The 15,029-nt window shown below is 39.2% G+C and overlaps 1 protein-coding gene across 3 annotated transcripts; it reads left to right on the forward strand.

Moving 5' to 3' along the window:
• The first annotated feature begins 1,182 nt into the window (after positions 1 to 1,182).
• Positions 1,183 to 13,107, forward strand: LOC141775428 (equilibrative nucleobase transporter 1-like). 3 transcript variants are annotated; one of them, XM_074648774.1, is made up of 13 exons: positions 1,183 to 1,368; positions 4,977 to 5,214; positions 6,411 to 6,540; positions 7,033 to 7,079; positions 7,199 to 7,275; positions 7,413 to 7,505; positions 7,585 to 7,724; positions 8,823 to 8,926; positions 9,070 to 9,213; positions 10,507 to 10,614; positions 11,301 to 11,487; positions 12,735 to 12,858; positions 12,973 to 13,107. In XM_074648774.1, exons 2-13 carry the CDS (start codon positions 5,028 to 5,030, stop codon positions 13,081 to 13,083), a joined length of 1,452 nt encoding a protein of 483 aa, XP_074504875.1. In that variant the 5' UTR covers positions 1,183 to 1,368; positions 4,977 to 5,027; the 3' UTR covers positions 13,084 to 13,107. The 3 variants fall into 3 exon arrangements, with proteins under 3 accessions (XP_074504875.1, XP_074504873.1, XP_074504874.1); XM_074648772.1 differs by having other exon boundaries at positions 4,981 to 5,214; XM_074648773.1 differs by lacking the exon at positions 1,183 to 1,368 and adding an exon at positions 2,534 to 2,887.
• Positions 13,108 to 15,029: the final 1,922 nt, after the last annotated feature.

Here is a 15,029-nt window from a genome sequence, read left to right on the forward strand (position 1 = left end):
TGATCCTGAGAGCCGACACCTGCCTAGTGATGCTCTGCCAGGCCTGGACTGCAGCCAGCTTCACTTCCTGCTTGTTTCAGGGGTTTCTTCCCTTCAGTCGGGTGCTCAGTTGGACTGAAGTCAGGTGACCAACTTGACCAGCGAAGGTCATTCTACTATTGGTTGTTGCCTAGTCTTTATGTTTAGGATCACTGTCCCTTGTCATTGTTGTTGGGACTGAGTATAAAGTGGTTTTGTGTCCTGTTGTTCACCAAATACAGATGTGAACACCTTCAAACAGGAGTAAAGCTGAAATTAACTTTGCAGTCATTGTTTCATGTAAAACCCAATGGACTGGAGTACAGAAAACATGTCCTGCCCTACTGGGCTATGTATGGTTCATCTTCTATATAAGTAATGTCAATGAACTGCCTCTCTTTAATAGAAGTTTATAATATTCTGGGGTTGAGATGTGTTGCCCTTCAACTTTCTAATTGTTGACTCCAAATCACTCATAGGCGTGAATGTGAATGTGAATGTGAATGGTTGTCTGTATCTATGTGTCAGACCTGTGATTGATTGCCTGGCGACCTGTCCAGGGTGTAATCTCAGCTGGGATAAACTCCAGCCCCCCCATGACCGACCTTGTAGCATAAGTGGTTACAGATAATGAATGGATAGTATCAGATAAAATGTGTGTTATAAGTCACATGTGACTTTCATTTTTCTCTATTACCACATATTGTTTCAGGGCTTTCTTCCATCAGTCGGGTGACCAACTGGACCAACAAAGGTCATTCTATTTACTACTAGGTTGTTGCTTAGTCTTTATGTTAGGTTCACTGTTCCTCAGCATTGTTGTTGGGATTGTGTATAAAGTGGTTTTGTATCCTATTGTTCATCAAATACAGATGTGTCACTGCCCTATTAGGCTATGCATGGTTTACACACCCTATGTCAGTAATGTCAATTAACTGGTTTTTACTACTGTATCAGGTTTGAATCATTGCCTTGCTGAGGTGATCTGACCTCTGATTAATTTAAACAACAACTTATCTATGTAGTCACTCATGTTTCAAATACTTTACTTCTTGCCACCTGTGTGATTGTCTGCCCTGCCCGGATTGTTTTCACCTGTCAATCATTATCCCTGCTGTCATCTGTCCCTCGTTATCACCCTCCTTTTAATGCGTGTTTAGTCCGTGTGCTTCCCTTTGGCTGTGCCAGTTTGTCTTAACTTCTCTTACCCAATGTTACAGCCTTGTTTCCTCGAGTATTCCTGGTGTTGTTTAGACCTTTATTCTGTGTATTTAGACGTTGCCTTTGCCTAGCATTTTTGGTTACCTGTTGCTGGACTGACTTCCTGTGCACCGTACCTGTTTCTGGCAAGTAAAGACTATTTTTTGGATCTCACTCCTCTTTCTGTGTCATGCGCTTGAGTCCAGTTCCTTGTGGTTTCACCTGATGTTATACATTGTAGTATTACATTTACCTGACAGAGAAATGTTATATTGCAGATTCAGACTTGACTCACAAAATCTAACAATTAAAATAGGATGCATTTTTCATCCAGTATCATATGAGAATTGAAAGCTAAACCTTAAACAGACGTCAGAATTTCTTAATAATGAACGTTGCAGGTCCAAATTGCACCAAATTTGACAGGGCACTCCATGGGTTCCCCAGCAATACACCTACCAAGTGTGAAGTAGATCGGATGAACAGTTCTTGAGACATGGGAAGGACAGACAGACAGAGATTCCTTGTTTCATAGTTAGTTACTCAAAACATTTTTGGCCTATCTTATTTCAACTCACCTCACTCACGTCCCTCACTCACTCCCTCATACATGCATGCACATACGCAAACACACTCTCACTAAATCATTTAATGATTTTGCTTGCTCTTTGTTTGGCTTATAATGCTTATTGAGGAGATTATTTCTATAAGCCTTTAGGGTTTAATTAAATCTCAAATGCACCTCCATCAATATAAGATAATTCTAGGGCTGTACCGAATAATTTGGAAGCTTCGAAACTCCATTCCTAATGTTGACATATTGAGTCTTGAGACCTTTTATGAAACAGAGAACGCAATTACACAAACAAAGGTAAGAGAATACCTCTCAGCCATGTTATACAGTGTTAACAGGCTGAGCGTCTGTTGTGTACAAATTAACCCTACAGCTACTTCAGCAATCACGGTTTACAGTAATTATTACAAGGAACACCTCAGTGCCTTGAGGCAGATGCTGGTGGCCTTAACGCAGCAGTGGGTAGAAATGGAACAAATATGATTTAAAAAAAAAGTTATTTTTATAAAACGGTCACTCTGTCCTGACAGTAGTGCATGTGACAGGTAATCTGAAAAAAAATCATGTGCCGCTGTGTCCTCCGGTGTCCTCTGGTGCTCCAAATGGCATCTGCAAGATTTCACAGCCCAGAGGAAAACGACCAATCAGAGCCGAGCTGGAGTCTTGCCGTCTATGAGCCGGCTGTCAATCATTCACGAACTCCGGTCAAACTAGGCAGCGCTGATCAAATATTAATCAATATTCTGTTACTGTTATACCTATTTCTCACCTCAAATGCTTCCAGAAACATCTTGTAGTTTACTGTTTAGCTGTAAAATTAGAAAGTTTGTGACTTGGCAGCCATGATGAGATCGTTGAGTTAATGCAAAGCACCGCCCACCAGCCAGAGCACAACCAATAGGAACGCTCTCTCTGAAATGACCTGTGATTGGCCAAAGCCTCCCGTCAAGGGCTAGATTTTTTTAAAGCCTGAAATCAGAGCCATGAGGAGGTGCAGAACTCTAGTTATCTCTGAGTACTTGAATTACAATATGCTGAAAGGTTATTATGGAATTTGTGCCCAATGATGCCAAAAACATTCTACCTACTGCAGGTGTAAGTATAAAACACTGAGTGAATACAAATCTTATGCTGGAATAATAATATATATTATCATTATAGCACAATCCATGTGTCTATAATATTAGAAATCACTTAAAATATTTAAATTTTAGTTCAGCGATGGGTGGATTGTATGAGGTGTTGACTTGTTAGATCAAATGTAGGCAAACATTGGATTAATGAACCATTTTTTTGTCTGTAAATGAGCAATAGATTTTGCAGACCAACTTTGTGTTTAAAATTTGACCCTCTATACTTACTGTAGGTGTACGTGCACACTGATTTTCTATGCACACAGTAAATGTCATACTATCGACACATAGAAGAGACTCTCTTCACACTTATTAATGGTGAGAGATGGGTCCACTGACTGCTGAGTCTGGTGTCACTGGTAGGAAAAAATCAACTGGTGATGCCAGAGCTGTGACCCAGTCCCATACTAGTCATACAATCTAAGCAGGTTTTTTAATGTAGCACAATCTCAATGGAAAAGTGAAAAAATGTAAGTATGCATACAAATTTTTCTTGATTTGTCAGTATGGAAATCATTGTCACACTATGAAAGACAAAATGGAAATAAGAGGACCTGCTCACAGCTGCATGAGCATGAAACAAATTGTGATGAAATAGAGGTAAAACACCTAAAGCGCAAAAACAGTATGCTATAAAAACTACTTTATATTATATATTGTATGTGTAGTGTGGAATATGGCTTTTTTTCACAGAGACATTTTGACATAGTAGGAAAAAAAGCACAGGTGAAAATAACGAAATTGATAGCTGAATTCCATTTAGCTGCTTTAGTTTCAGGGCCCTGATTGTTCACGCTGGCTCACTGTCACACTGTCACGGCTCAGAGGAACACTTGAATATAATGGCGGCACTGTTGACTGTGAACTCGTTAGGTCACTGAGTTGGGGTTACGACTTTGATACAATGGTAAATTTGCAAATATGTTGCACTGCCTTTGGGTAACGTCAAGTGAAGCCCAGGTAAAACATACCGTGTCATGTGTCATCTCCATTGCCTATGGACCATTGCCTTCTTCACCACAACTGCCACTCCCCTGAATTGCATGAATATTTAAAACAAGCATACATTGATCAACCAAATACAGGGACAGGAGCAAGTGAGACATCTCCTATAAACTATATACTGTATTTTCCTATAGGCAGAAATGCTGCAAAATGGCGTTGCTGTACAGTTGGACCCACCTTTCCAGGGAAAAGTCAGTGTTAATGACTTAAACCTGCAGTAGGTAGAATGTTTTTGGCATCATTGGGCAAATTCCATAATAACCTTTCAGCATATTGTAATTTGAGTGCTCTGAGAGAAAACTAGACTTCTGCACCTCCTCATGGCTCTGTTTTCAGGGTTTAAAAAATCTAGTCGAATTTAAACACATTCATTGATTCAGTCACAAAATTGAATAAACTCTTTTAAAACAGGTATATGATTTCTATTAGATAAGAAAGATAAATAGCTAGATGGGCACAAGTAACGTATACTCGCTGATAACCCAGCTGTCCGCGGACCACAGAAAGATGTTCATGTCGTTAATGTTGAAGTGATTTGGTTTTTCTTTATGTATGATCTCTAGAATCCAGTTTATTTGTTTGCTCCCATGGCTGCAGTACGCTGTGTTTGCATGCCAATTTGTTTCTTATCTGGAAACCCCGGATGTCAAAATGGGCAGTGGACGGGATCACACAGATCTGGACCGGAATGGAAATTTCAAAGGAGAACTTACTGGCTGTAGCATTGTTGTCAGAGAAGCCAGTATTTCAATTCAGCATGTTTCCTTAATCTCTGATGACATATTAAAATGGGAGATTTATGACCTGGCAGTATTTTAATACATTTAAGTTTTTTTCTGTTATCCAATGTCTGACTCTGAATTCATGCATCTTTTTTTGGAAGAGGACGGATCTAACAGCCTGGACCCAAGCAGCAACTTTAAGATTTTCCATTTAAGTGCTTTTGACGTGCCATGTTCTTTTTATATGAAAATATCATTGCTTTAAAGGTGCAGAACAGGCCATGTCAGAATTATATTTCTTGTTTTTATTCCTTTGTTTGGCAGGTAGAACGACACCTGTCTGCGTGTGTTTGTCTGTGCGGCGTGTGAGTGACCATGACGGGTCTTTTGAAGAGCTTGACGGTGAGAAACTGGCTCACCTTTGTTACGAGTGTTTTGGAGTGTCTGTGTTTCGTCGGAGCCGTGTTCGGATGGGCTTCGCTTGCTTTTGTCCTGAAGACGGAGGGCTACTTCAGCTCTCTCTGTGTCAACACCACAGGAGTCAATGAAACACAGGTCTTAGGTCAGTTTGATATCCTCACCTCCACTACTTTGAATTCTTAGCATCTAGATTTCACCTGTCTAACCACAAGTGTCAATTAAGGGCAGAAAGTATGGAAGTTTCTATTGGACTTTATTAGTTGCAATCCACAGAAGATATTCCACAAATGTGTACCATGATTTCCAAATATTTCACTATCCACAAACATGTATTTTTGTATTTGTGTTGTGTAAAGTCACATCCACAAAAATAAAGGGCGGTTTGCAAATACGCATAACTTACTCTGTAAATACGTATTTAAAGGTTTACATGTAAAGTGATATATACGCATTTGTGCATCTATTTCTACACGTGGAATGATATTTGCGCATTTGCAGATCGCTTCCGGTGCATTTATGGGCCACATGACATTTGTAACTTTCCTCCTGTTTGTTTGCGTAATTTTGTCCGATTGGTACCGCAACAGATCTGTAGAAACAATCTATAAGTAAGAGGTGCATTTACTAGCTCCACCAGGAGGGGGCGACATTCCCTCACATGAGCTGACGGAACTACAGTCTAAAGCTATAGAAGTAGAGTCTAAGGAGAGAACTAACAGCCTAGCTTCTGGAGGTGAAAGACAACGTGGAATATCTTTATTTAACGCGAGCCAGCGTCGGTGACAAAATCAGTTTGATTGCATTGTTTTCTATTAGAATTAACTAACTGGCCGCGAGAGACGAAGCGCAGCGTGTGTGTTTTGTCAGAAGCCCTGTTTCTATTTATTCCTTATTCCAAAAGATGAGGAATGGCTGATTGGTGAAATTGTATTTGCAAAATGTGTATTTGCAAATCGCCCTGTATTTTTGTGGATGTGACTTTACACAACACAAATACAAAAATACATTTGTGGGTAGTGAAATATTTGCAGATCATGGTATATATTTGTGAATTGTCTTCTGTGGATTACAACTATTATCTACAGATCTGCTGCGGTACCAATCGGACAACATTCCGTAAACAAACGTAGTTACAAATGTCATGTGGCCCATAAATCCACAGGAAGCGATCTGCAAATGCGCAAATATCATTCCACGTGTAGAAATAGATGCACAAATGCGTATATATCACTTTACATGTAAACCTTAAAATAAATAATTACAGAGTAAGTTATGCATATTTGCAAATATTTCACCATCTTGGCTCTCTCTTTTTCTATGTGTTTTATGTGTCTACAGATTGCAGTGTACAGGATGAACAGTTCACTCTTGTCTTCACCATCGCCTCCTTTAGTTTCAGTTTCCTGACGCTGCCCAATGGTTTCCTCTTTGACCGGTTTGGTACTACAGTGCCTCGACTCTTAGGAATGTGAGTCCAACAACACCTTATTACTTAGAGACAGTGTGCAGAATTTGGTGGCATCTAGTGGTGTGGTTGCAGATTGCAACCAGTTGAATACCCCTCCGCTCACTCCTCCCTTTCTAAGGCTGTGGTAACGTGAGCCGCCGAGGGCAAAGCCTTGGTAACGGCGTTAGCCTTAATCAGAGACCATCCTTACCATAATAATACTACTACTGCTACTTACTTTAGGAGCAATGTCAGTCAGGCAGCGGCTGGCGGTCCCACAGTTTTTGCAATCTGTTGCTCACATTACTTCAATTTCACAAGCGTGTCGGAGAACTGCTGCTTTTTGAACATGTGTACTGTGATGTTATTGTATCGAATGTCACTCTTGTCTTTTAATTGATTCTTTTTAATTGTAAGACCAATTTTCCCATCTCAAATTCTTTGAACCTTGAAAACATCTCTCTCGCTCTCATACCAATAAATGATAACACTGGAATTTATTTTTCCTACCAGATGTCTTTTCACCACGGGGACCTTGATGTTTGCCTTCTCAACTGCAGGTGAAAAACATTTTTGCGTCTCTTTGTTTTGTGCTCTCTCAGGAACATTATTGTCTTAAGAAATACTGACAAGAAGTAACAGTGACTCTGACAGCTGTGGATGCCTCTGTTCCCATCAGCTTGGTCCAACCTGCTGTTCCCAGCTCTCTCCCTCGTGGCACTGGGTGGCAACTTGTTGCTTATGACAGACATCCAGGTATTGGTATAGAACTAATCTTACATTGAATGACAGAAAATAAGATGCAAAAAAGGAAGAAAAAAAAAAACTACAGACACATAGACACCTAAATGCAACATTCACTGTTTTAATAAATTCAAATTTCTCACCTAAAGGTAGGAAACCTGTTTGGACCACGTCGCTCCACCATCATCAATCTCCATGTCGGGGCCATCGGGTCTTCCGCAGCACTCTTCCTTGTCATCAAGGTGAGAAGCATTCACACACCGCTTTCGTAAATGAAATATATTCATATCATCTTGTGTTGATGATCTTGATGTCCTGCAGCTGTTACACGAGGCCGGCATCTCTCTCCTCGCCTCCTTCCTCTTCCTGTCCGCCTGCAGCGTCTTCCACTTCCTCAGGACTTTCTTCCTGCTGCCCAGAGACCACATTCCCTACCCGCTGCCTGATGACTACACATACGGGTACAAATCCCCAAAAAGCCACACAAGCAGGTTACAGGCGCAGTGAAGCTGCTGCTGGAGCCCTATTCAGTTTGTTGTGGTTATTCTTCTTTCTTATTTTTCTCCGCTAAAAGTGCTTGTGCAGCCAAAACTGTTTGCAGCCAAAACTGTAACACCAAAAGTCACAAAAATTGGCAGGTAGGTTGCACATTCCAGCCACTACCGAGGCACATAACATGACACCCATTGACTTGTAACAATCAAGTTTATGTTTTTGCAATGATCTCAAACGGCTTGTCTTAGAGTCAAAAGTCTTATGCTCTAAAAATGTCAAATTTTGCAACTTTCTCAATTTTCTCAAAAACCGATTTTCGCGAACTCGTCAGAAACATCTGGGCCAGTCGGCCCGAAACTTTGTCAGGATGATCTATGGACTGCAGTTGTCAAAGACATTTTGATTGGTCAATCTGTTATGAAATTATAATTTTTGTGTCTTAAGCCAATTTTGATTTATGTAAAAAATAACTTAAGTGTAACCAGACTTGCTTGAATGCTCGGTTTGAGCTTAGCAATGCAGTCTTTGGATATTCTACCCCTAGGAGGTGTTACAAAAGCAGAAAGTTCATATCTTGTTATTGTCTACATGGATTCGTACAAAATTTGGTTTGCATGATCTACTCAGTCGATGCATACAATTTGGTAATGATTGATTAAAGTGGCCGTGATTATTATTATTACAGCAATACTAAATTTCAATTTTCTGCCTACTCAGCAGATTTTGGGTGTATGGAAAGTCTGAGTTAAAAACCTTTTTAAACTAATGCGCTCTTCATCTCCTCATCTCCTCATCCATAAAACCTGGTTGATGGTGAATAATTTCAGTTGTAAATATTGAAAGGCAAACAAACAATTGATGAATTCAAGTTTCTTGCAAAAACAGCACATTTTTTTATTTTACCATCACAGTTTATTTTTTACATCATTATCCCAAATTCCATGGAAATATCCTTCATATCCTGTTATGTGATTATAGCGGGCAAAGTAAATTAGATAATTCAAAGAATTCCCACAATGCCCTCAGTCTGTGGCTGACCCACTGTGACCTTTGACCTTTGACAGGACAACCTGTTGTAAAGCAAAGACTCTCAGCTTAGAGAACTTAACAGCGAATGGTAACGCTCAGATGACAACAGAGGAAGTCGAGGTCGTCCCTGTGAAACAAGGTTTGTTCACTTTACTGTGGAATAAATACTATATATATGTAGTAATATATTACAGAATAGAATTATCATACATCTTATTTCTCTCCATCTTTGTTCTTTCCTCATCTTCATCCATCTCTGTGGTCTCCCCTCGTCTTTCTCAGAGAAAAGTTTCCGTGAGTGTTTGAAGTCCAGGCTCTTTTGGTTGCACCTGCTTTGGTTGTCGGTGATGCAGCTCAGACAGTACCACTTCATCGGCACCCTCAACCCCATACTGCAGCGGCTGACGGCGGGAGAACTTTCACTGGGTAAACGCACACAAACACTACATCATGTCACTGCCTTAGCAAAGATGGAAGTTTGTGCAAATCTTCCTTAATACCCTATATTCCTTTTTTTGTTTTCATTTGTTGTCTTTTTGCCTTTATTACTGGAGCACATATGGCCTATGATAGAGATACACTCATAAACAAAGGAAAAGGAAGCACAGGGATTGGATTATGTACAGTTGACTTTGAGACGATCACTTCGTACGGCATGTTTCGACCACCCAGCCGGACCAAGCGCCACCGAGCTCGGTGTGACCGCCCTGCAAAGAGTCAGGATAAAAGCTAGGGTGGCCCATTTTGGACCGAGAGCTGTTCCACAGCAGAGTCCTGGCTCCATCATGGCAACCTGGATCGACGTGTTCTGCGCAGACAGAGTGCAGGACTCCGTTGGGACGCAGGAAGGCGGACTCTGTGTTTACATCAATGATCCTTGGGGATCAAACATAGTCAAATTTGATGGACAATGTTTCCCTGAGGTTGAATCTTTAATGTAAGATGGTTGGCCATATCATCTTCCCAGATAATTCACCAGTGTTTTTGTTGCTGCTGTTTACATTCCTCCTGCAAATTAAACAAATCCATACAGGAATGCACTTATTTGTATGTTTTGTTTTTCTTATGTAGCAATAAAGGAACTACAACTGATGTGTTGTACAATGACAATAAATAAACCTTAAACCATGAAGTTATATGAATACTAACTGGTTAGCCTGTGTGTCAAATAAGAGGATTAGATTGAAGTAATATTATATTAGCAAGAAGCGTGAAGAGTGTCAATATAGAGGTTTTTTTTTCTGAGAACCAGCGCCTGAGGAGAGAGTGCAGAAAAAGCTTTTTGCAGAGTGCTCCGAATTTTTGTGCAGAGACTCTAAGCCCTTCGCTGGTGTTGTCACTGTCGCTCCTTTTCAGGCAACTAATCATATATCCTCCGGTTGGTGCACATAGTTATCTATTTGGACAACTATCTATTATTTGACAAAGAGGCGATGCTAGTCTATCATACAACGCCGGTTAGAGTGGTGATATGTTGTCAGATATTGTTGTCATAGAAACTAAACCCACATGCAGCACTTCTTCAAAAACGCGCTGGGAGTGCTGGGATGAAATGCTCCCGAGCACCCTGCCAGCACTTTCCAGAGAAAAACACTATTATGGACACACGCCCCTAAAGTATAGAAAGTATGTTTATCTTATATTCCGACAGACTTGTTGAACTTTTGAACTGAGTCTTTTGTCTCTAACCATCTTGTCCTTGCATGTATGTCCCTGCAGTGAGCCAGTACATCAATGCCTTCTCTATAGTGCAGGTGTTTGGCGTGGTGTGTGCTCCCTTGAACGGCCTCATCATGGACAGACACAAGGGCAAACCTCGTGCTGAAGGTAATAAGGACTATTTATGAACCCAACAGGTCACAGCCATGGCAGACCTACTATCTGTGCTCTCAGGGCCCAGCATGTCAGTGGGCTCTAGCATGTCTAAATAAACAATAAATATGAATTGGAAAAAGTCTCATTGCTGAACACCAACCTTGTGATCCTTTTTATAGTTAGCTATACAAAACAAAATTGTGCAAGAAAAAAAAAAAAATTTGAGAAATGTGACTGGTTTAATGATTTTTTATTGGGACCAAATGTTAAAAATAAGGCTTACTTTATGAGGGATTTATTAGTTGTATGTAATGGATTTCTTTTATTAATTGACACATTGGCTTATTACTGACCTATAAAGTATTAATAAATGGTTTATTAACCGTTAATAAACCATTTGATTGAGTTAATTTACACAAATCTAGAGTCAGTATTTTGTTTTTCTACATATGTGTTTTAGTAGATTTTAAACTTTGAATAAGAACAAACAAAATGTGTGTTAGATGTGATGATAAATATGAGCATTCATTACCGAGGGAGCCATTGAGGCCTCAACTAGTGTTTAGTTGGAATAAAAGCCTACAAACTGTGCAGTGAATAGATGCTGCTGAGTGCTCTGTTCTGTCTGTGTGGACATGTCATCATTTTGTCTCTTTGGAGGAACAGGTGTGTTTTCATTTGTGTGTGTGTGTTTGTAGGAGAGAGTGAACAGGAAGCAGACCTGAGGGCCTCGGTGCTTTCTCTCCTCTTGACGGCGCTGCTGGGTGTGTCGTTCTCAGCTTGTGCCACCATCTCAAACCTGCCGCTTCAGTACTTCACCTTTGTCCTGCTGATGTTCAACCGCTCCTTCCTCTACGGCGCCAACGCAGCCTTCATCATTTTGGCGTGAGTATCAAACACACACACACACACACACATACACAAATACATGCAGCACACACGTCTTTGTGGATTTTACTGAAGTATGTTCCTGAGGCGGGCAGCACATAGGGACACATTGTTTTTGTTTGTTTTCTAGTTCAGTTTATTAATTTAATTTGTTGATAGATATTGTGTATTATCAAATTATTGTTTATCAAAAGGATGCCCCAAAGGGATTTTACGTACCACAATATACACGTTTATTTGTCACAACACAAAAATACATTAAAGCATTTATTAAATAAAACATTTCTAAAAATTACTTATAAACTCAACTAAGATGAGAATAACATAACAATATGAACAAGTGACAGTTTGTTTGTGTGTTCAAAAAGAGAGCAAATGTGACTGTGTTCCACATGTGAACTTGTTAATACAATTAACTATAAAGAAAGTGAATAAAATAAACTATATGCTTGACTTATTTATTTTGCTAGCACTTTAAATTATTTATAGCACACTATAATTGAGATGTAAGCAGGTCTTTTTAAGTATTGATTGACTGATTGGTTGATCTTTAACTATGGCTGAAAATGATCCACAACTGAATGCTGGTGTATGGAGGATGGAAGCTGCCAAAATCAAAAATAAAGAAATAAATGACCCAATAAATATATTAATATTCTATTAAATGTACAATAAATGTAGGCATTCATTTTCCCTTTTTTATTTATATATTTTTTTTATTGTTTTTAATTTATTTATTTTTGCAGTTATTTTACATTTATTTTAAATTATTTTTAAAACGTATTTATTTTGAAATTGATGTATTTTATAATTCATGTATCGTTTTCCGTTTGCATTTCCCCCCATTTGTTTCCCCAAACTTATTAATTTCTGTATTCTTTCTTTATGCATTTCTTTATGCATTTCTTCTTCATTATGCAAATGAGGGGGCTGTCATTCAAAATGTGTCATGGGTCAATTTGGTTGATCGACATCAAAGTGCATTCAGTAGATCGACGATACTGTACATGCCTTGCTCCTGCAACGCCAGGCTCACCACAGAAATGATCGCCCATAGCCAGACCTATCTCCATAATACATCCATGATCTCCACACATCGTCTTATAGTGCTGTGCCAGTGCTTTATGATTTCTCCTCTTCTACTCTCTACGTCTTTTTCACCACTTCCTTCTCTTTGCCCTGACATCACCTTCAGTGTTTGTTTGTGTGTGTGTGTGTGTGTGTGTGTGTGTGTGTGCATGTAGTTTCCCGTCGTGCCACTTTGGAAAGCTGTTTGGTCTGGTCATGGCTCTGGCTGCAGTGTTTTCTCTACTGCAGTATGCCTGCTTCGCCCTGGTGAATGAACCTTTGAATGTAGACCCATTATATGTGAGTAAATTACATCCCACCTACTTACTCTGGTCCTTCTGATTTTATCACCATCTTTATCTATAAACCCTCCTCTCACTGCTTCCTCCTCTCTCCCCCTTCACATGTTGGCAGGTCAACATCGGTCTGACGCTGCTCACCCTGTTCGCCTTCATCCATCCCCTCTCTGTCTTCCTGCACTGTCGAAGTCTCGCCTCCCAGCGAGCCATCAAAGCCTCCTCTTAACCATCATTCTACCAATATATATATATATATTGGTATGTATTGTATGTTATATATATATATATATAACATACAAGGATCCCAAGAATAAACTACTGTAAGAAGGACAGACAGACGGATGCACACGCACACACATATGAACGAACAATTAATCTCCCCAGGTGTGCGCCTGGCAGAGATAATAATCAAGAGCTTCTGGCGTGCAGGCTGCTCCAGTTAACCCTCTGCGTAACACTTAACGTCTTTCCAGGATACTTAATTTTTAATAATAATAATAATAACTTATTTTCCTTTCGCTATGTGATCTGATTCATGAATCAAATCTTTTTACACTCTTCTACAATTTTAGAGCTTTGCTTTATTTTTTTAGCTTTACAAACATTACAGATAATGTTTATCAGTGTTCATCTCTTCAAGTCTACAGTTCTATATTTATTTAACCTTTAAAATAGACTGGAGGACCACCAATGTGTGGTAGGTAAAAGCTGAATGTAACATTAACCAACAGTAAATTGATCTCCTTTCATGTTTTGGTTGCCATCTAAGTTACTGTATGTAATACACTGACAATAAGAATACTTTATATGTTGCAGCGTCATCATGCAGAAACCTACGTCTGGTCACGTGGGAAAAAGTTTTTAGAGGGGCTTGGGAAAATGTCTTTTTGATATAATAACATAAATACTTTGACCAAAATGTGAATGTTCCCCTTTGAATACATAAGGAACACCAATGGAAAGCTACAGAATGATATAAAAACCTAAAAATAACAATAATGGACTCGTCCTTTAATGAAAATGTGCCATAAGTAATGATATGTAAAGATTTTTAAAGGGACACCGTTTATGTTTTAGGTTGACTGTGTATTTTTCTGAAGTTGTGGTAATGATGATGAAATATAACTTTAAATATGCAAAGTTTGTTGTGCTTCACTTAATTAAATGTCTCTTTTGATATGAGCTTTAGTAGTATGGTAAAGGGAATTATTACTTTTTAACCTTTACTTTTGCCTATAAATGTTTAATTTTTCAACTATTGTGAGAAACATTATTACTATTACAAATGGTATAGAAAATGCAATTGTATTCTAGTAAAACAAGGCCATAAATTAAATAACTTAAGGATGTTGTTGGTAGGACCGGTAAACCCACAGAGAAAAAACAGGACTCAGCACAACTCAAAGCAGGGCAGGTGCAATTAAACAGTCTTTACTTGCCAAAATAAGGTTCGGTACACAGGTAAGCAGTCAAATACAGGCAAGCAGAGCCGACAAGGAAAAGGCAAAAACATAGTCAGGAAAAACGGGCAGGGATCAGAAAAAAAACAAAATACGAACACTGGGAAATCGCTGGAATGCTTGACATGGGGGGCAAAGACGAACTGGCACAGAGACATTGAAACACAGACTAAATACACTGGGAAGGTAAATACCAAGCCTGGTTGGTTAACAATTCCAAATGGGAAAAGACAGCTGGATGAAAACTTTGAGTAAAATCTTGTCAGCATCCTCCCCGAGTCACAAAATCGGTTTGAAAAATCTACCAAGAAGACTGGAAATTTGAGTCTGGAAAAGTTTGATATCATTAATTCTGTTCTATAGTTGAAGAAGTTGGAAAATTTGCTATTTGTAGTAGATAAATATGGTACTTTGTGTCAAAATTTGAGAGCTCTAACACAAATTCAAGGAGTTATAGGTCCTGAAACCAAAACCAAACCTGGTCTCCCCTATTCATCATCACAGGATATACTAACAACTGTCACAAGGCAATGCAATGTTATTACTTGGTCACACGGTGGCGCCAACAGACTCAACAGCCCAAGTGTAGTCTTCTATTAACATACTGAATTCAATAATTTGTTTTAACCCAAATTCTATAAATTAGTTGCATTTATTTTTGTTTTTACATTTGTATTGCTTATCACACTTGGAAATGGTGGGGTGTGGATTC

This window comes from Sebastes fasciatus, chromosome 10 (assembly GCF_043250625.1).
Source record: "Sebastes fasciatus isolate fSebFas1 chromosome 10, fSebFas1.pri, whole genome shotgun sequence".
NCBI lineage: Eukaryota > Metazoa > Chordata > Actinopteri > Perciformes > Sebastidae > Sebastes > Sebastes fasciatus.